General features: G+C 46.2%; 4 protein-coding genes across 4 annotated transcripts; 1 reads left to right on the top strand and 3 right to left on the bottom strand.

Moving 5' to 3' along the window:
* Positions 1-441: 441 nt before the first annotated feature.
* On the bottom strand, positions 442-3,260 carry F4812DRAFT_343837 (Cullin repeat-like-containing domain protein). Its single transcript, XM_047931646.1, has 3 exons — positions 2,534-3,260; positions 614-2,442; positions 442-539 (listed from the first exon to the last, which is right to left on the bottom strand). The coding sequence occupies exons 1-2, from the start codon at positions 2,742-2,744 to the stop codon at positions 767-769; spliced, it is 1,887 nt and encodes a 628-aa protein (XP_047791046.1). The 5' UTR covers positions 2,745-3,260; the 3' UTR covers positions 442-539; positions 614-766.
* Positions 3,261-3,470: 210 nt separating this feature from the next.
* On the top strand, positions 3,471-6,890 carry F4812DRAFT_424423 (MCM-domain-containing protein). Its single transcript, XM_047933833.1, has 3 exons — positions 3,471-3,810; positions 3,879-6,462; positions 6,520-6,890. The coding sequence occupies exons 1-3, from the start codon at positions 3,738-3,740 to the stop codon at positions 6,551-6,553; spliced, it is 2,691 nt and encodes an 896-aa protein (XP_047791045.1). The 5' UTR covers positions 3,471-3,737; the 3' UTR covers positions 6,554-6,890.
* A 439-nt stretch (positions 6,891-7,329) lies between these two features.
* Positions 7,330-10,093, bottom strand: F4812DRAFT_424420 (Bromodomain-containing protein). Its single transcript, XM_047933832.1, has 4 exons — positions 9,758-10,093; positions 9,260-9,374; positions 8,334-9,199; positions 7,330-8,261 (listed from the first exon to the last, which is right to left on the bottom strand). The coding sequence occupies exons 2-4, from the start codon at positions 9,361-9,363 to the stop codon at positions 7,948-7,950; spliced, it is 1,284 nt and encodes a 427-aa protein (XP_047791044.1). The 5' UTR covers positions 9,364-9,374; positions 9,758-10,093; the 3' UTR covers positions 7,330-7,947.
* A 3,109-nt stretch (positions 10,094-13,202) lies between these two features.
* On the bottom strand, positions 13,203-15,355 carry F4812DRAFT_470563 (P-loop containing nucleoside triphosphate hydrolase protein; the record flags this gene model as incomplete). The annotated part of the gene is made up of 6 exons (XM_047938993.1): positions 13,203-14,098; positions 14,160-14,482; positions 14,540-14,791; positions 14,923-14,975; positions 15,035-15,245; positions 15,298-15,355. The coding sequence occupies 6 exons, from the start codon at positions 15,353-15,355 to the stop codon at positions 13,769-13,771; spliced, it is 1,227 nt and encodes a 408-aa protein (XP_047791043.1). The 3' UTR covers positions 13,203-13,768.
* Between the last annotated feature and the right edge of the window lie 1,669 nt (positions 15,356-17,024).

The following is a 17,024-nucleotide window of genomic DNA, read 5'->3' as shown; positions in this document are numbered from 1 at the left end:
AGCAGAAAAATGCCAAGGGATAGCAACGCAGATAGCGTGGCCCACAAGAATTCCCAGTATATGGATTATCTGGCGTAAGGAGCTTCGGCTGCTGAAAGAGTGTTACTCTGGGACGGGGTTCTCCATGGCTTTGATGTTCCTTCGATCGTCGCTGCAGGCACATATTTCTTGGTCCCAACCCAGCCTCCATTGGTCACATATCACATTTTGATATCTCATCTTCCCTCTGCGGACTCAGCCTGGTGGAGCTGGTCTCCATGACCCCGACGACAGCAACATCGTCTTACATCGGATACAACTCATCAGACCATTTTCGACAAAAGGGCACTTGAACATGACCAGGTCCGGCATATAATCCCCCCTGCAACAATCCTTCCTCCGGAACTTCAAGACAGGCCAAAAGGGTATCATTTTCTAAACAAGAAACAGGTCGCCCGCCGCAGTGCGCATTTCGTGTATTTCCAAATTCTTGGTACCGTAACGGAGATTTTGATGAATCCTTCCTGGATCGCTTCACCTTGGCCCCACTCCCATCCAAGCTTCGCTCCCAAAATTTAGCTAGGTACCTCTTATATTGAAAAGCCTTCCCGGAAATAATTAGATAGTAACTTACAGCTGCGACCCTGTAAGTTATGCTGTAGCATCGCGAATAAATCATATGATCGCCACATACGAACCTGGTGTAAAGCCTGTTTGATATAATTTGCAACGCTCCAACGGGCTCGGTTGGCTTAAAGCTTGTCGGCAGATGTCTCGGCACCTTTTATCAATAGAGACTCAGGAAGACAGCAGCGATCGAGGACTTGTCATACTTGACGTACTTGCCCTTGCCCTTGTCTACCTCGTGATACCGGTCCCAGAAGCGATTGTAAAGAGGCTCAAGCATCTGCTGCATGTCCTTAGCAAACATTTGTCTCACCTCCCGTTCCATACTGTAGGTCTTGTGTCGGGCTACTAATTCATCAAAAGATGCGTTGAAAATTTGAAATTTGGCCTTGATACTGTCCTTGTCTTTGCTACTAAGCCCTTTCAGAATCGATGCCGATTCAGATGAGCCAGAGGGCGGCCGTTGGGTCCGATTCGTATGGATCACGTCAAATAAGTGCATCGATACGTCTTTGCATGCTTCGGCATAATAGGCCTTCGCCTTTTTTCGCCAGGTCTCTAAGACGCCGAGCTTGCCTTCCAAGAGTGGTTTAAGGTCAGAGTCCCGAATCATGCGTTCAATGATAGTGACACTGTTGGCCAGAAGCACACCCCAAATGGACTTTCCTTTTAGCAATACTCTCGCCTTCTGCTCGAGTGCCGACATTAGTGCATCTATCGTATCAGTGCAATAATGCGCAAAAATCTCCTTTCCATCAGCACCAATGTCGAACGATGCCAGGCTAGGAATGCCATCCATACTGCTGTTCGCGGTGGCGCCCGACCTCCAACCACCGTCCCCTAGCGAGATCATGATGCTGGATATTGGCCGGAGGAAATCAACCATGGTTTGCAAACGTTGCATCGTCTCGGATACGACGGGCATGGGCGAACCATCCGACGGGAGGGCTTGCAGCGCCCCCACCCTTCGCTTCGTCTCCTCAAGCAGCTCGGCAAGTGAAGACTTGCCCGTCTCGCGTACCGGCTTTAATGCGGCGGCCAATGTGGATTTGAGTTCGCCTGTGCGCTCTTCGATATTGTTGGACAGGTTGGACATTATCTCGATGACTTCATATGCAAGGTAACAGTCGGTGTTAAGATGAGCCTTTATGTGATTATTGAGTTCTCGAATCGTTCGAGCCAATTCAGCCAGCGGGGCCTGACAGGTCATTTGGAAAGCTGGTCCCCAGTCTTGTCGCATAAATATATTGCAGATATTATCGTATTCGGCAACGAATAACCCTTCCATCGCCTGCGCATACATACCAATTCCATTGGTGCCAGATCGGTAGATAGCGTCTGGACTCTTTTTCTTGGCCGTATTTACGCTTGCATATGCGAGGTTTACCAGAGTCTGTTGTAAATATTGTCCTCTCACGTCGGCATAGATTTTAATCAGTGGATTCTCAGACAGAGAGTTACCGGACACATAAGAATTCATTAAGCTCAAGCGCGAGATCTTATCCTGAGTTAATAAGGGGAAGGGCGTGTTTTTGGTCGTATACTGAAGCGGTTCGATGGAACGAGGTGTCTCTGCCCGCAACATCTTGTCAAACGAATTCTCGAGTTGGGTATTTCCAGACTTGATCAAGCGCTGAAGATCAGTCATCGTTTGCTGGTTTGCGCGCAGGTTTGAAGTCTTCATATCGGCCAGCGCCTTGTTCAATCGCTTGATAGAGTTCAGGTAGTTGGATAGCCCGGCCTTCTCGGGGCCCTGGCGGATGATCGCTTCTTCGTCATTTTTCGAATCAGCCGGCTGGCGGAGTCTCTCGATAGCTGCGATGACAGCATCGATATCTATGAGAGTTTGCGAAGTCAGCGAGAGCCACGAATGGAAAAGCTACCAAATGATATATATATAGGTAAAGGGGATCGGAGATCAGCTTACTATTCCCCAAGACTTGAAGCTTCTTTGTTTCACCCGTAAGGGGACCCGACACCTCTCGCACACTCTTGCCAGTAGCCTCCAATCTCCCTAGACATGCCTGTATCTTCTTAGTCAATTGTGTTGTCTTTTCCAGTCTCGAGTTGAGCACATCGACTTCGGCGCGAGCTTCCTCGTCAGCGGCATGGCGGCTGTTAGACAATCCTACGGCCATGGTCCGCTTCTACTATACCACTGGCAACACCAAATGCGAAACTGAAACGCGACGCTGGTAGTTGGAATATCAATGAGCGTATCGTATTCGTGAATGTGAGCGTTGATGTTTAGTTTAAGTTTACGAAGTCGGGAACTTGGTGCGGCAGGAAATAGGGAAGTACCTAAGTAATGCCTCGTAAAGATGACGGCACCTGTTCTAGGAGGTAGGTACCTAACCTAATCTCATGGTACAGTACCTCAATATAATATGCAAGGTATTTGTGGCTGAATCTGGGGGCTGTTTTGGGGAGTTGAAACATTCAATGTTCCACTACCGGTTGAACTCCGCAGGGCTTAGACCACTGAATTTACGCGCCGTAGTTTAAACTGCAGGCGCATGTCCGCTGATTTCCTTGACCGGTTGCTTCATCACGCCAATCATTGATTCTCTATTATGTGCTGGATGCACTTGAATTCCTTGACCGAATGCATGAAAATCTTTTTTTTTTTTTTTTTTACATAATCAATGTACATAGTAAAGTACCTAGAAATGTTCCCTTTACGTAGAAATTGTTTGTAATATGTAATTGTAACACATGGGTATTGTACATCAGGTGCCTACACCTGCCGTAGGTGCTGCTGACAGAGGGCAGTAAAGGAGAGCCGGAGGTAGTCGGAGTTAATTGGATTGCCAGATTGGAACTTTAATTGACATGGGGCATCTGCAACCACTTTACCTAATGAAGACGCGTTCCACACGAAAAGCGCGTTTAGAGACGCGCCATGGATTTTTTTACTTCTTCCCCTCTGTCCAAATGCCCCTTATCACAAAACAACATGAACTTAGCAACTCAACATTAGATTCTCAAGACTTTCCCCCCCCCCCCACTTATGCCACATCCTTCTCTATTAAACCACTAAGAACTACCGTGGCATCCCGTGCTCCAACTATTTACTCTAATTAACTATATTAACCTCACGAAATAACAAAACAATCAAGAATTGAGGCATCATGGATAGTTTTATGCTTCGCGATGAAGCAGCCAAGGAGCGCATTCGCTTGGCCGAAGAATTCCTTGATCCTCGTAAGTTAGCTAGCTGCCCGATATCGTGAGTGATTACGAATGATATTAACAAACACCTCCTTCGATAGATGATCAACATGCGAGGAGTTATAGATCCGATATCATCCTAATGCTGCAGAAGAACCAGAGACGGTTAGTCGTCAACTTAGACCACGTTCGTGACCACAACACAGAACTCGCAGACGGCTTATTATTCGATCCCTTTGATTATACCTTGGCCTTCAACCATGCCCTCAAGGAGATCGTAAAAACCATCCCTCAAGCACGACCCGATCAAACCGACCCGGATGTTTTATACTACTGTGCTTGGGCGGGCAGCTTCGGCCTAAATGCTTGCAATCCGAGAACACTGTCGTCAAACCACCTGAACCACATGGTATCGATCGAAGGCATCGTTACAAGATGTTCGCTCATAAGACCAAAGGTTGTAAAGAGTGTACATTACAACGAGAAGAAAAATATTTTCCACTTCCGCGAATATCGTGATCAGACTATGACCAACGGCGTGACCACATCAAGTGTCTATCCTCAAGAAGATGAGGAGGGTAACCCACTCTTAACAGAATACGGGTTCTGCACGTATCGGGACCATCAGACAATTTCCATACAAGAAATGCCTGAAAGAGCTCCCGCTGGCCAACTTCCCCGTGGTGTAGATGTCATTTTGGATGATGATCTAGTCGACAAGGTGAAACCCGGTGACAGAGTCCAGCTTGTCGGGATTTTTCGAACACTGGGAAACCGAAATACGAACCACAATAGCGCCCTTTTCAAGACTATAATTCTAGCGAATAACGTCGTTCTTCTCTCATCCAAGGCAAGCGGCGGTGTAGCAACAGCGACCATTACCGACACCGACATCCGTAACATCAACAAGGTTGCGAAAAAGAAAAACCTCTTCGAGCTTCTGTCACAATCATTGGCGCCCAGTATCTTCGGTCACGACTATATCAAGAAGGCGATCCTATTGATGTTACTAGGTGGTATGGAGAAGAACTTAGAAAATGGCACACATCTCAGAGGTGATATCAACATTCTCATGGTCGGTGATCCGTCCACGGCTAAGTCTCAACTTCTACGCTTTGTGCTCAATACTGCACCATTGGCCATTGCAACAACCGGTCGTGGTTCGTCAGGTGTCGGTCTAACAGCTGCGGTTACTACTGACAAGGAGACTGGCGAAAGGAGGCTAGAAGCTGGTGCTATGGTCATGGCAGACAGAGGCGTTGTCTGCATTGATGAGTTTGACAAAATGTCGGATATTGATCGAGTTGCTATCCACGAAGTTATGGAACAGCAAACGGTTACTATTGCCAAAGCCGGCATTCATACATCTCTCAATGCCCGCTGTAGCGTCATCGCAGCCGCCAATCCTATTTTTGGCCAATACGACACTCACAAGGACCCGCATAAGAACATTGCCCTTCCGGATTCTCTCCTATCGCGTTTCGATCTTCTATTCGTTGTCACGGATGATATCGAAGACACCCGGGATCGCCAGGTCTCCGAACACGTCCTACGTATGCATCGCTATCGGCAGCCTGGTGCTGATGAGGGTGCTCCAGTTCGCGAAAACGCTCAACAAGCTCTCAGTGTTGCACTTCAAAGTCAAGACGCCGCTCAGAAGCCTACCGAAGTATACGAGAAATACGATGCGATGTTACACGCGGGTGTTACTCTCACTACTGGTCGCGGCGCCAATAAGAAGCGGGAAGTTCTTAGCATCCCATTTATGAAGAAGTATATCCAGTACGCGAAGACAAGAGTTAAGCCGGTACTAACCCAGGATGCCTCGGAACGTATTGCGGAAATATATGTCGGGCTACGCAACGACGAGATGGAAGGTAACCAAAGGAGAACATCTCCTTTGACCGTCCGTACACTAGAAACGCTGATCCGTTTGGCAACTGCACACGCCAAGTCACGGCTCTCGAACCGAGTAGAAGAACGAGATGCGTTAGCAGCCGAAGCTATCCTCCGATTTGCCCTGTTCAAGGAAGTTGTTGAGGATGAGTCAAAACGCAAGCGCAGACGTACTCAGCGATTAGAGTCAGACTCGTCAGATGAGGATAGCGATGGCGACGATGGTGATCGTGGTGACAGTAGCTACAGAGGATCGACGGCTCGTGGTAGGACTGCCCCGTCAACTCGCACGACCGGTCGCAGCCAACCGTCCGCCAACGGCAGCCGCCGTCCTAACGGTACAAGCACCAGCAAGGGTTCCGGTACCCCCGCACGAGGAAACAACGAAGATGATGAAGATGAAGACATTTACAGCGCCACACCGCGACGATCCAACCGAAGCGGTCCCGCGTCATCATCAAACGCACCCGTAACTTCCCAGGTCTCATTCGCCTCGTCTGTGCCGGCGTCTCAACTCGAGACGCAGGAAGAGGACACGCAAGAGGACGCGGAACTAGTAGCCGGCGCAGCCGAGCTCAACATTGACGCGCCTATCACTCCCGAGAGATTAACTGTGTTCCGAACGGCACTCGGACAGCTTCTGAACACAGACCTGTTCGAAGATGACTCAGCCAATGTGGCCCAGGTCATTGAGGCAGTCAACAAACGCATTGAAGGGAAGGAGACTGCTTTCCCGAGAGCGGAGGCTATCAAGGCGCTTAAGAAAATGGATGACGCAAACCAAGTCATGTAAGTGACTCCTTTCGGAATTGAAGTGTATTAATAAATACTAATGTGACGACACAGGTATACGGACGGAGATTTAGTATACAAGATCTAAAGTGCGACAAGCACCACGGCGAGATGTTGTTACTGTCTTAAATTAATTGGTTCATTCGGCTTGACGAGTTATGAGGACCGATGAGTTCGATGTGGTTATCATGATTGTATCACGGTCTTAGCAATCCCCATTGTTACGGCATATGAAGCCTACCTAGTCTGGTATTTTAGGGCGGGTATAACCCAATCCCACCTATCGAATGGATATAGAGTATTACGAAGAGACATAAGAGAGAGGGGGTTATGCGATGTGACGAGCCACGCTATTAATGGACATTGGTTTGGGATGTTCGGATAGGTTATACATTAGGTACCAATAAACCTAACATTGAGTACTAGATGAAAAGATATTAAGTCGTGATAAGTCTATGCTACAGTGACAAAGTCTGGAGCAAACATCTAACAATATACTTCAAATCAAGCCTGAGTTCTCGATATAGCTTTCTAGTAAAAATAGTGCAGACCTATAAAACCAACGTACCTAGCCAGCTAATCTTGAACACCAATACTTACAACACCACGCGCTCTGCAATTGAAAATATCTTTCAATGGTTGCCCATATCAATAGCTGGGTAGGTTAAATAGAAGATAGGTATAGAGGTAGGTATGCATTCCTGTCTCATTTGCAGATTGATTTCTTCTAGTGAATAGAGGTTTAAGTGCCCTAAGTGAGGTATGAATCTATCAGGTAGACAAGAATCAAACGGCATACACACAAATCTTAAGAAGACAATCACAATCATAATCACACGAACGAGCACAAGGCCAGCCAATAGCTCTAAAAGAAAACAAATCGCATCCATTGCGGGGGAGCCAGCACAATATCAGGAACTCCTAAACCTTGCTGCCGTGCTATCCCTAGAATTAAAGGGCAGTAAAGTATAAGTTTTCTCCTCTTCAGTCTCTGTCCCTCCTCCCTCTCTTCCTCGCACGCAAAGACTCCGGGCAAAACAGATATAAAAGAAAAACAACGATCCTGTCTACCTAAAAGACAAATCTGCTAGTTTAATGCTAACTAAGTCGCATCTAGCCTGCAAATGCACACGCGTTGCAATGCCTCTGTAAAATAGGCCATTAAGGGGGATCGACTAAGCGATCTGGAGGGACTCGGATGAGAGAGTCTTGTTTCGCCGCCTGACTTACATCAAGACATGCATGCTCGTGCCCATGCTGATGGTGTGCTGTGCTGTGCTACCTTTTTCCTATATTAATAACATAACCTGCCGCCATAGACTCCAAACCCGGTTCATCCAAGTAAACTGGCCTGTCCATGCGCCACGGGTCAAATCGTGCGAAGTGCACACCTAGGCAATACCTAGCCGAATCCAAATCCCACCATGCATGCAAATCAATCGATATAATAAAGATATCTCCGCCGATCAAGGAGCTCGCCTACTAGGAAGTCTTGTCGCCCAACATCTTCGCAATCTCCTTCGGCATGTCCGCGAACTTCTCCTCGAACGTCTTCTCGAATTTCTCGCAGTTGAGCCACATCGGAGAGCCTCGTTCGTGGTAAGCGTAGCAGTTAGCAAAGATCTGACGGATGTCGGCTGAGAACTCTTGCTCGTCTCGGTACTCCTTACAATCCATCTTCGCTTTGACCGTGCTGAGATCCATGGGGGTCTTGATCTTTGTCAGATAGTCCGGCACGCCATCTTCGATAGGTCGGACAGGTTCACGGAACGGGCCAATCAGCCGAGTCCAGAATCCTAGCGCGACCTTGTTAGTATGGGTGTGACAACCAACAGCGGATATCATTGATCTATAGGGGTGTGACTTACCAGGTCCAGAGAGCATCTTACCCAAGAGGCGCTCACAGAACCAGAGCTTGTCTTCGGCTGAGTACTGCGAAGGGTCGATAGAATTCAGACTGGATCGCTTGACCTTGATAGGCTTTGACAGGGGAAGTGATGCTCTTGAGGCGGGTTTCTTAGCCCCAACTTTTCTTTCGCCGGATATAAGCCGGTTAGGGGCGACATCTGAGTGACGGTGCTTCTGCGGTTTCGAGTATACATCGTCTTCAGTCTCGTCCGGATCCAGGTAGTGTACATTCTTCCTCTGGACCAGGTTGGCAGCAGGCAAGACGGGGTTCACCTGGATGACCGGGGAGGAGTTGAGGTGGCTCATGGCTATCACAAGCTCACTAAGTACCTCTTGAGGTAAGGATTTCGTAAATTCTTGTCGGGACTCAGAAGATCTGATGTACTCTGCAGCCCAGTTCAGGAGAAGCGTACGGATAGAGGAGCCCTCTGGGGAATCTTTCCAGGCCTTAACAAGAAGGGGAGTAGCAGGAATGTGCTGAGTGACACGTCTACATTCAGCCATGGCTTCGAGGGCTTCCTCGCAGAGGCCTTCAATACCTAGCTCATACCCTAGTTTCCAAGAAGCAATCAAAATTTCATACCCAGGAAGAGAGTCTGTTTCGGGAAAGAGGCTGCCGGTGTATAGGAAGTTCTGGACATAGCCGAAGACTTCAGGAGTAGCCTGTGGAAGCTTGACGATGTGCTCAAGCCCGGGCTCCTCACTCTGCTTCGTGGTAAACTGTGCTCGATAGTAGGATGACTTGGCGCAGAGGAAGTCCTTCTGAATGCCGAAGGGAACCTCATCTTCGCCAACAAGGATAACCACGAAGATGACATGGGGTTGCCTTAACATAGAGGTGAGTAATAATGATAAGTATACCAGAGGAGAGAGAGGATTGACTTACAACCAAGAAAATTTGGTAGGAACAACAACATTAACCGCCTCCTCTACAACAGGTTCCACTCCTCCACTAACACCTTCTGCCACAATTTCAGGTTCCGACGCCATGATTTTCACCCCTGTGATAATAAGAGAGGTTAGATGCGAAATGATGTTCAATGATTGGACAAGTTTCCTTGAAGGCAATTGTCTAATACTGAGGGTAGGAAATATTCCAGAGGCCAGTAAGTAGAGAGAATAAGATAATTGTAAGTCTCAATGAAGAAGGGTGCCTCAAGACCGATAACGACAGTTGAGTTGGGAATAGTGTAATAGGTTGTGTTGTTTTGTCAAGTTCAAGATCAAATTCCGGTTTTAAAGTGCGACGCGGGGTTTTTATAATAAGATGCAAAATGAAAATTTGCGAGGAACGTACCTAGAAAAGACAGTGAGTCAGTTTATAAAAGTTGGAAATATATCCTCAATTGATTCATATCTTTTTTTTTTTGTTTCTTTTACTTACTCCAAACTTCTTAATATTCACTTCATGAGATTCATCAGAACGAACAAGGTGACAAGCCACAGCTTCACTCGAGCGCTGGAGCACTAAGCTTTTTACGCCACAGCTGTTTCGCGAATTGGTCGCGACTTCTGACTTCCAACTTTTTACTTGTAGCTGTTGTTGTATCAATGCTGTTTTAGGTATGAAATCAATTGAAGAGTGCACTAAATTTAATTGTCCATAGCATTGTTGAAAATTGGACGGCAGGAACATTCGACCAAGTCTTGTTGATGAGCTCCGCCGCGACAGTCACTTCGCAGCTGCCGTCAAAGAAAAATGCAGATGGGAAACCACAAGGTTCAAGTGTGTCAGGGGTGACAGCAGGAACGGGGTACGTACTTGAATACAATACAAATGAGCCTCCACCCAGCCACAGCACTTTTAAACTTTAATAGCGTGCTTACGTAAACTGTGCCGTGCAGTTGCCATCTATTACTGCTACTGCGCCTACAGCGGTTATCACCAATTCACATACCTACTACTACCTCACTTCAAACATTAGGTAGTTACACTGAATGACCCTGATCTCATTACTATGTTCTGTATTAAGCTTTCAGTCATGAGGGATCCGCCTTTAGATATTAAAAAATACCTCCATCTATGACACCTCCTCAAACTTACTCCGCTGTCTGTCGATTCTAACTTACCTGTATTATAATTCCTTCTTATTATTCAATCGGCACATTTCAGTCGTCCCATCGTGATGACTTCGGCATTGTAAGCAACAATATGAGAAGTTAGATGAATTCTCAATCTTGTATTCTTTTAATATGAAGGAGAATAGTTACAAAGTATTCACGTATTAACCAAGTCTAGTTTAAGTGGTTAACTAACGTCGAAATCTAACTACATCTCTTGTAAAATATACTTATTAGCAAAAAATAGCGATAATAACAGCTTATGTTGTTTGTAAGAGTCACTCATATTTAAATAATTTGACTTCATTTAACTATTCGCATGTTGCACAAAGCACATAGCTGTAAACCCACTCGTCACTTGATATAAGCAGCAATTACGTGAGTCAAGCTTAGGTCATAGAGCATTCAATATCATTACTCTATCTTACCTATGTAAGGACATAACTATAGCCTAATGAGTGAATCATAGTTGTCAATAGGTAGCTTACTCACATTCAGTCTTTAAATGTGCTCAAATACATGTATATTTATGTGGTTATGCTACCTGCTACCATCGTCTCTTTGCAAACTCCCCCAAAAGCATCCAGTGATAAGTAGCAAATCTGATAAAGAGCTCTTTTGACTCAATAGAAAAAAAAGAAAAAGATGAAAGGTGCATCCGTTCACCCATGAGCTCTCACTGGGAAGCCGACGGCTATCGGTTATCCATTAACAAACGAGCGTCCGCATTGTTTTGATCTGTGACAACATACTATATGCCTACCCAACCAGGTAGGTACCTAAAGTATTCAACTTTTCTCTTTCCATGTGAAGACATATACCTAATCCCACGTGGGCCAATAAACCAAACCAAAGAGGTTCTCCAACAGTTTGTCGTCCCTTGCGTATCCCCTTACTCTTCGCCCTCGGGGATTGGCTCACATCATGCCATTGATTGCATTTTCTGTCGGGTTGCCGTGGAGCGAAGCGGTACCAAATCGCATCAGCTGGTTGGTGTGGACGTACGAGTGAGCTATCATTTTGTGCCTTTATATGTTTGCGTAGCACTTTACAAGCTGCCTACCTAGGTAAAAGAAGTAGGGTGTTCTGGTTGCGTCCCGTCCGCTCGAGCGAATGTAACCGCCGAGGCGGTAGTTGCACAGTATAGAGTCTCGTCGTTCCTCATCCAGGCACTTGCAGGTTGCAAATTTGCCGGCCCCTATATATCATATATATTAAGAGGTAGCTATGTACCTCCTAATACATAGTATACCTTGGAAGATAAGTCTCCTAGACAAGCTTTGATGAAGTTGCACCTGCTCATCTCGGAAGCTTACTACATCCGTGTAAAGTAAAGCAGCTGTGATGATGCCTTGAATCGTATCACGATCGAATCAACTTGTGAAGACAAGTAGATTAAGACCCCTTCATCTTCGATGATGTAGATACACCGCATTGTAGTCTTAGTATATCAGCTTATAGGTACTTGACTATAAATTGAATTCTGCCTCGAGACCCTTCGCAAGCAAGGTTATATTATGTTATCATTCTACTATATTTTCAGCGTCTTAAGTCAAATTCCAGCTGAACTTTGCATATAAATTACTTGTGGGAGGGTGTGCATGGCACGGCAGTCTGCTGCCAAGATCTAGGTACGATGGCGGGTTGGAGGTTGAACCCCCACAACGCTCATCGCGATGTACGACATTCATGTCGAAGTGTGTGATGATGATGGCCTTTGTTGTACCTAGCTTTCCTTAGGTAAGGGACCGAATTGCCAGGAGTAACGGCACAAGGTTCCGAGGGATTGTGGAAGGTCCTCCCGAGCTCTCACACCGGTGAGTTTAAAGCCAGGCCGGCTGCAGGCGATGCACATCCGGTTACATTCCCGCTGCAACTTATTTTCGTGGAACCAGGTTCTTCGACGAAGGGTGTAGCAGTCGTGCATATTCCAGCCACTATTTTTCCGCACTCAACCCCAACATCTAAAATCTGATAATCAAGCCAAGGCTCCTCGAACAATCTATAAGCCTTGCCGAAAGTGAGAATGCTTGAGAGCTTAGCATTCGGTAGAGTCGATCCATATAGCAGGGAATACCACTTCTACCTGATTATTCCAATACGATCGCTTGCTAAGAACATTTTGCGAGATTCAATGGCGTAATGTAAACCGTCTCGACTAGCTTAGGCTCTGCAGTAAAATGCTCATATATTAAGCAACGAGTTTCCCGTATTCGCTAGCTGCCTTCGCAGATGCGAGTTAACACTCGACTTTTTGCGGCTGAATAGGTTGGTAGTCATTCGCAACGCTATCTCTTTAGGTCAATGGAACCATCGATCGGCCGGGTTACAGTTACATGCCTACCCGCTTACAGGTATAAAGCCAGAAGTTGGCGAACAATATCGAGATGGTCGGTCTATGGTAGGGTTGAATATATTAACGGCTGGAAAAGTAAGCTCAAATGTCAGAAGCAGAGACAAGAGTCTAAATTATTAACATATCTTCTAGTAGCGGAGCACGGCGGTAATTCTATGGGCCCTCCGCTAGGTAGGTTCACTACATTGAGCTGTGAATAGTGCAATGTAACGGTCTTTGGCCTTCTCTCCTGCAGCCTACCAGTGCCGCGACCGGCTAAAAAATTAGCTACAGCAGGTCCCTGATGAATTGGAACACCGCCCGCACCTTGTGTCGGGGCATGGCTCCATTATCGTTTCATCTTTGACGCCATCCATGACAGAATAATGACTCGAGTAAATATGGTAAATATGGTTAGCTGGATATCATGGATGGTGTTGAAGGATATTAATATTACCACTGACAGGCGTGTTTTTATCAACAAAAAAAATTAAAAAAATTCTGCAGTAGCACTACCTAGAAGTTAAGTTCTTACCATGCAACTTGTAATTTGTAAGAGGTATGTACCTATGTATTGTACCATCCTGTCAGTTCTACGTCCCACTGCGAGAAGGTAACGTTAGTATGTTGAAAAATTTGTCATGGCATCAGTTTGTACAATCTTTCTTCTTCTTTCTGATCAGGGTAGTCCGGCAGCTCCGAGGTCAATGGGACTGGCCCATAGGATGGAATTGGGCCGTGAAAGACCGAGGTGTGGAGTGGCGGTGGCCGACAACGTTGAGGCTAGAGCATAAGGAGCCGACATTTGGCCGACGTTTCATGGTGAGTCCTTTCGTTGGTGTTGAGCCGCAGTGGAGCCGTAAAGGGGTATGCAAAAGCTACCTGGTGTATTGTACTTATGGGTTTTTTAAGAGGGATTTATCGTGAATATTCCTGGCTCACACTTATGCTTCGCATTCATAAAAGACCCAGACTATCAAGGGTCCACAAATATGGATATCAGCTGGAGCCGCTCCCCTCATCCCCGGAAAGATCCGAGTCCAAACGCAGCATAGTCTCTTCTAAATGTCCGGCGTGGTGTTCTGATCCGTTATCTGTCTGGCCATCATCGTCTTCTGCTACCTGTCCAAGAAGAATGTCCTCGCTCCCCTGCCATTGAGGGGGCATTCTTGGCATTTCTAATTCGTCTTCGTCCTCCCAACCATAATCTTCACCTTCGCTGTCCGCAATTTCGAAATCGGTTTGACCTAATTTTCGCTTGTGTCGCGAAGTTGGAGACAGAGGTAAGGACGCTTGGTTACCATCCAGGCCAACGCCAATAAGCCCGCCCTAGGTGGGTCAATATTTTAAGCCGGCCCCGGGTTACTAGTATAGGAGGTAGTTAACTTACATTCTCGACGTGAAAGGGGAAAACTTGACTGAGACCGCCTGGGGCCGTCTTGCCGTTTAATTTCTGAATACCAACAAAGTTAACATCGCGCACCGTGCCATTCTCTATTATCCAATCCCTAAATAGAACTAGCCGAGTAGCAATTCCTTGTTCCCAAGTGCCAGCATTAATAGCGGGGATGAGAGTAGCACCTTGCTCAAACTGCATTCTTGTAGCGCATTGGGACAGGACTATGATGCAGATGTCCCTCGTCGCGGCGAGTTTCTGGAGGGTCGAAATCAAGAATTGAAGAACCTGCAACCTCCTAGCCGGAGGTCCTGGTCCTGTGCATTATGTGAGTGAACAATGGCTATGATAATTGCTGCATGATATTGCATTACCTTTCTGAGCCTGTCGAATCTCGGAATTTTTCGGAAAGGCATGGTTCACTAGGCTTGACAGGGTATCGATTACAACGAGGGATGTACCGCTAGGGATAGCATTCGCTGTGGGCTTACAAAGGAGGCCGATAAGATGCGATAGGGTCGGCGTCTGAAAATGGATAAAATTATCCGATTGATCCACTGTTGAGTCTGTCGAGACTGAAGTGATCATATCATGAAGCCGACGGGAAAATATCGGATGGAATCCATCTGCAAGGTGAATTAATAACTCGGTAACATATAACAGATGAACAAACAAGGAGAAAAGACGACAGTTCTAGAGGAATAGGGGGCAACTGGGTGATGATGATGATGATAATGATGGATAATGTAACACGAACCTACCCAAACAACCTTCTCACCCTGCCGTAAGACATTCGCAGCGAGCTGGGTTCTGTAATTGGCGTTCAGAATGTACAACCGTTATACCATTCCTAAAGGCGTGTCCCATACCCAAAGGAAGTTTTGCCAGATCCTGGGGGACCCCATATTTCTATGACTTGGCCTTTTTGTAAGCCGCCAGGATGAGGCGAAGCGTTATTACTCTCAGGAATGACATCATTGAGGGTCTGATCAAGAGCCTCAATATTTGTCGGTAAGAATCGCTGGGGGTCAGTCCCCAGATCCTCAAGCGCCTGGGCCGCAGAAACCGTTGGCAACCTATCTAGGACCAATCAGCACTAACTAAGAAGTACGTGGCATGATGATTTGCTTACGAGTTGAAGTTAGATCGAAACTAGATATATCTTGGCCGTGGATTGACGGATAGTCCATTTTAGAATCCGGGGGGGTAAAGAAAAGAAGGGGTTAGTTGATGGGTCGTTCGTTGGGTAGAGCAATTTAAATTACGTGGACTAGATTTTTTTTAAAAAAAATTTTCCACTACTTCTTTTGAAAGAATTAGACGGTGAAGGTTGGAGATTGAAAATTGTAAATTGGGGTTGACTTGAGTTTCCAAATCCCAGTTAGGGTTTGAGCCTCACATTGATGGGCAGCCGCCGCTTGCAGATCAGGCGCTGATCATCTTAACGTCCCTGAAGCATTGCTTGTCGGCATTTATGCACGTGACATAAGGGCCATTATTTTTGTTACGTGTACTTACCTAATGTATGTCCACTTGGGGGGCAGTGTTGACAAATTGTACAAATTGTACATGACCTAGTAACAAGTACAACTGGAAGTGCCTTAGGAGGTACCTAACCTAACCGACCCCTCATTTTATTATTGCGAGTTGTTACGCACATGATTCTAAAACTTTACAACTTCAAGAAACTCGAGTCACATCACTGCTGTCCTTGTGACTACCTCATTCAAATTTTGCTAAAGGAAGATTTACCGCCCCATCAACTACAGATTAATAAAGACCTGATCAGCTCTTCTCGCAGCGTCGACAGACCACATGACGGTAATGATGCTGGCTAGTTTGACGTTATCGAGCTTAACGCCCAACTAGTTAGAGAAGATGAGATCTATTAATTAACAACAAGATATGAGCTATACGCTTTCAGGAAATTATCTCAACCCCAAGAACATGGTATATCTAGATCGGCCCTACATGTCGAACTAGTTGATGCTTCGTGCATGATGCCTGAGAGCTTAAGAGCCTCCTCCTTTAGCCATATCAGCGATGAAGGATTCCTAGCGCAGCTTGTGCCATGTCCAGGTAGTTCTGGCCAGTCCTGAACAGGCACGAGGTTACCATTATTAATTAAGTACCCCCACGAATCGCCCGTGCTATGTACTGAGAAACCGAGAGATTTAGCTACCGTGGCTACTTCAGGTAGTACTGAGTACTCCAGCGCAATACACTGCTTCGCTACTATATGCACACTCATGGAACAATCCGAGTCGCGATGATTCCATCCCCTCGAGAAGCGGGTAACGAAAGCATAAGCTGAGATTAGCGATATGGGGTGTTCAGCTCGGACTTACTTTACGTACTTTTAGGTACACAAGCATAAAAAAAAATAGTATAAACCTTCTTAAAACGAAAGAAGATACCTAGCTTAAACATGTCCCGACTAGGAATCTTTTCTTTCTTTTGCATTGATGGAAGTTAGTCGATCCGTAATGCGGAGAGCTCGACATGCATATCTATTGGCTCGTTACATAACTTTGGTGGTTACGCCATCAAGGCTATCTCTAGATCGCAACCAGGGGATTGATGCAGGTACATGTTGTGTCGGGGAAAAGTTTCAACTCGGACCGGTTTCTGGGGTCTGGACGTGAAAATCAGCTTACTCTCGGAAACATGGAACGGTACTCCTAATCCCCTGAGCCGGTGTGATAAGGAGAACAAATAAATGCCTCTTAAAGCGAGACAAGATGGATAACCACGTAACGACTTTACCCCACTGCTCACTCATAAGTCACCCCAAAACCATGAGTAGTATCTGAATAATCTATGCCGTATGTTGTCGTAAACGACTTTAAGGGGATATGT

Source organism: Daldinia caldariorum, assembly GCF_022478825.1.
Source record: "Daldinia caldariorum strain CBS 122874 unplaced genomic scaffold F4812scaffold_6, whole genome shotgun sequence".
Lineage (NCBI taxonomy): Eukaryota > Fungi > Ascomycota > Sordariomycetes > Xylariales > Hypoxylaceae > Daldinia > Daldinia caldariorum.
The sequence above is the reverse complement of the archived record's forward strand: the minus strand, read 5'-3'. Positions and strand labels throughout refer to the sequence as shown.

Bases quoted from the DNA above. Each gene is read 5' to 3' on its own strand.
- F4812DRAFT_343837 (XM_047931646.1), bottom strand. From the start codon at position 2,744: ATGGCCGTAGGATTGTCTAACAGCCGCCATGCCGCTGACGAGGAAGCT. The intron at 2,443-2,533 runs GTAAGCTGATCT...AAACTCTCATAG, and splicing joins GCTTCAAGTCTTGGGGAATA to ATATCGATGCTGTCATCGCA.
- F4812DRAFT_424423 (XM_047933833.1), top strand. From the start codon at position 3,738: ATGGATAGTTTTATGCTTCGCGATGAAGCAGCCAAGGAGCGCATTCGC. The intron at 3,811-3,878 runs GTAAGTTAGCTA...CTCCTTCGATAG, and splicing joins CGAAGAATTCCTTGATCCTC to ATGATCAACATGCGAGGAGT. The intron at 6,463-6,519 runs GTAAGTGACTCC...GTGACGACACAG, and splicing joins GATGACGCAAACCAAGTCAT to GTATACGGACGGAGATTTAG.
- F4812DRAFT_424420 (XM_047933832.1), bottom strand. From the start codon at position 9,363: ATGGCGTCGGAACCTGAAATTGTGGCAGAAGGTGTTAGTGGAGGAGTG. The intron at 9,200-9,259 runs GTAAGTCAATCC...CTCTATGTTAAG, and splicing joins CCTACCAAATTTTCTTGGTT to GCAACCCCATGTCATCTTCG. The intron at 8,262-8,333 runs GTAAGTCACACC...AGGTCGCGCTAG, and splicing joins TAAGATGCTCTCTGGACCTG to GATTCTGGACTCGGCTGATT.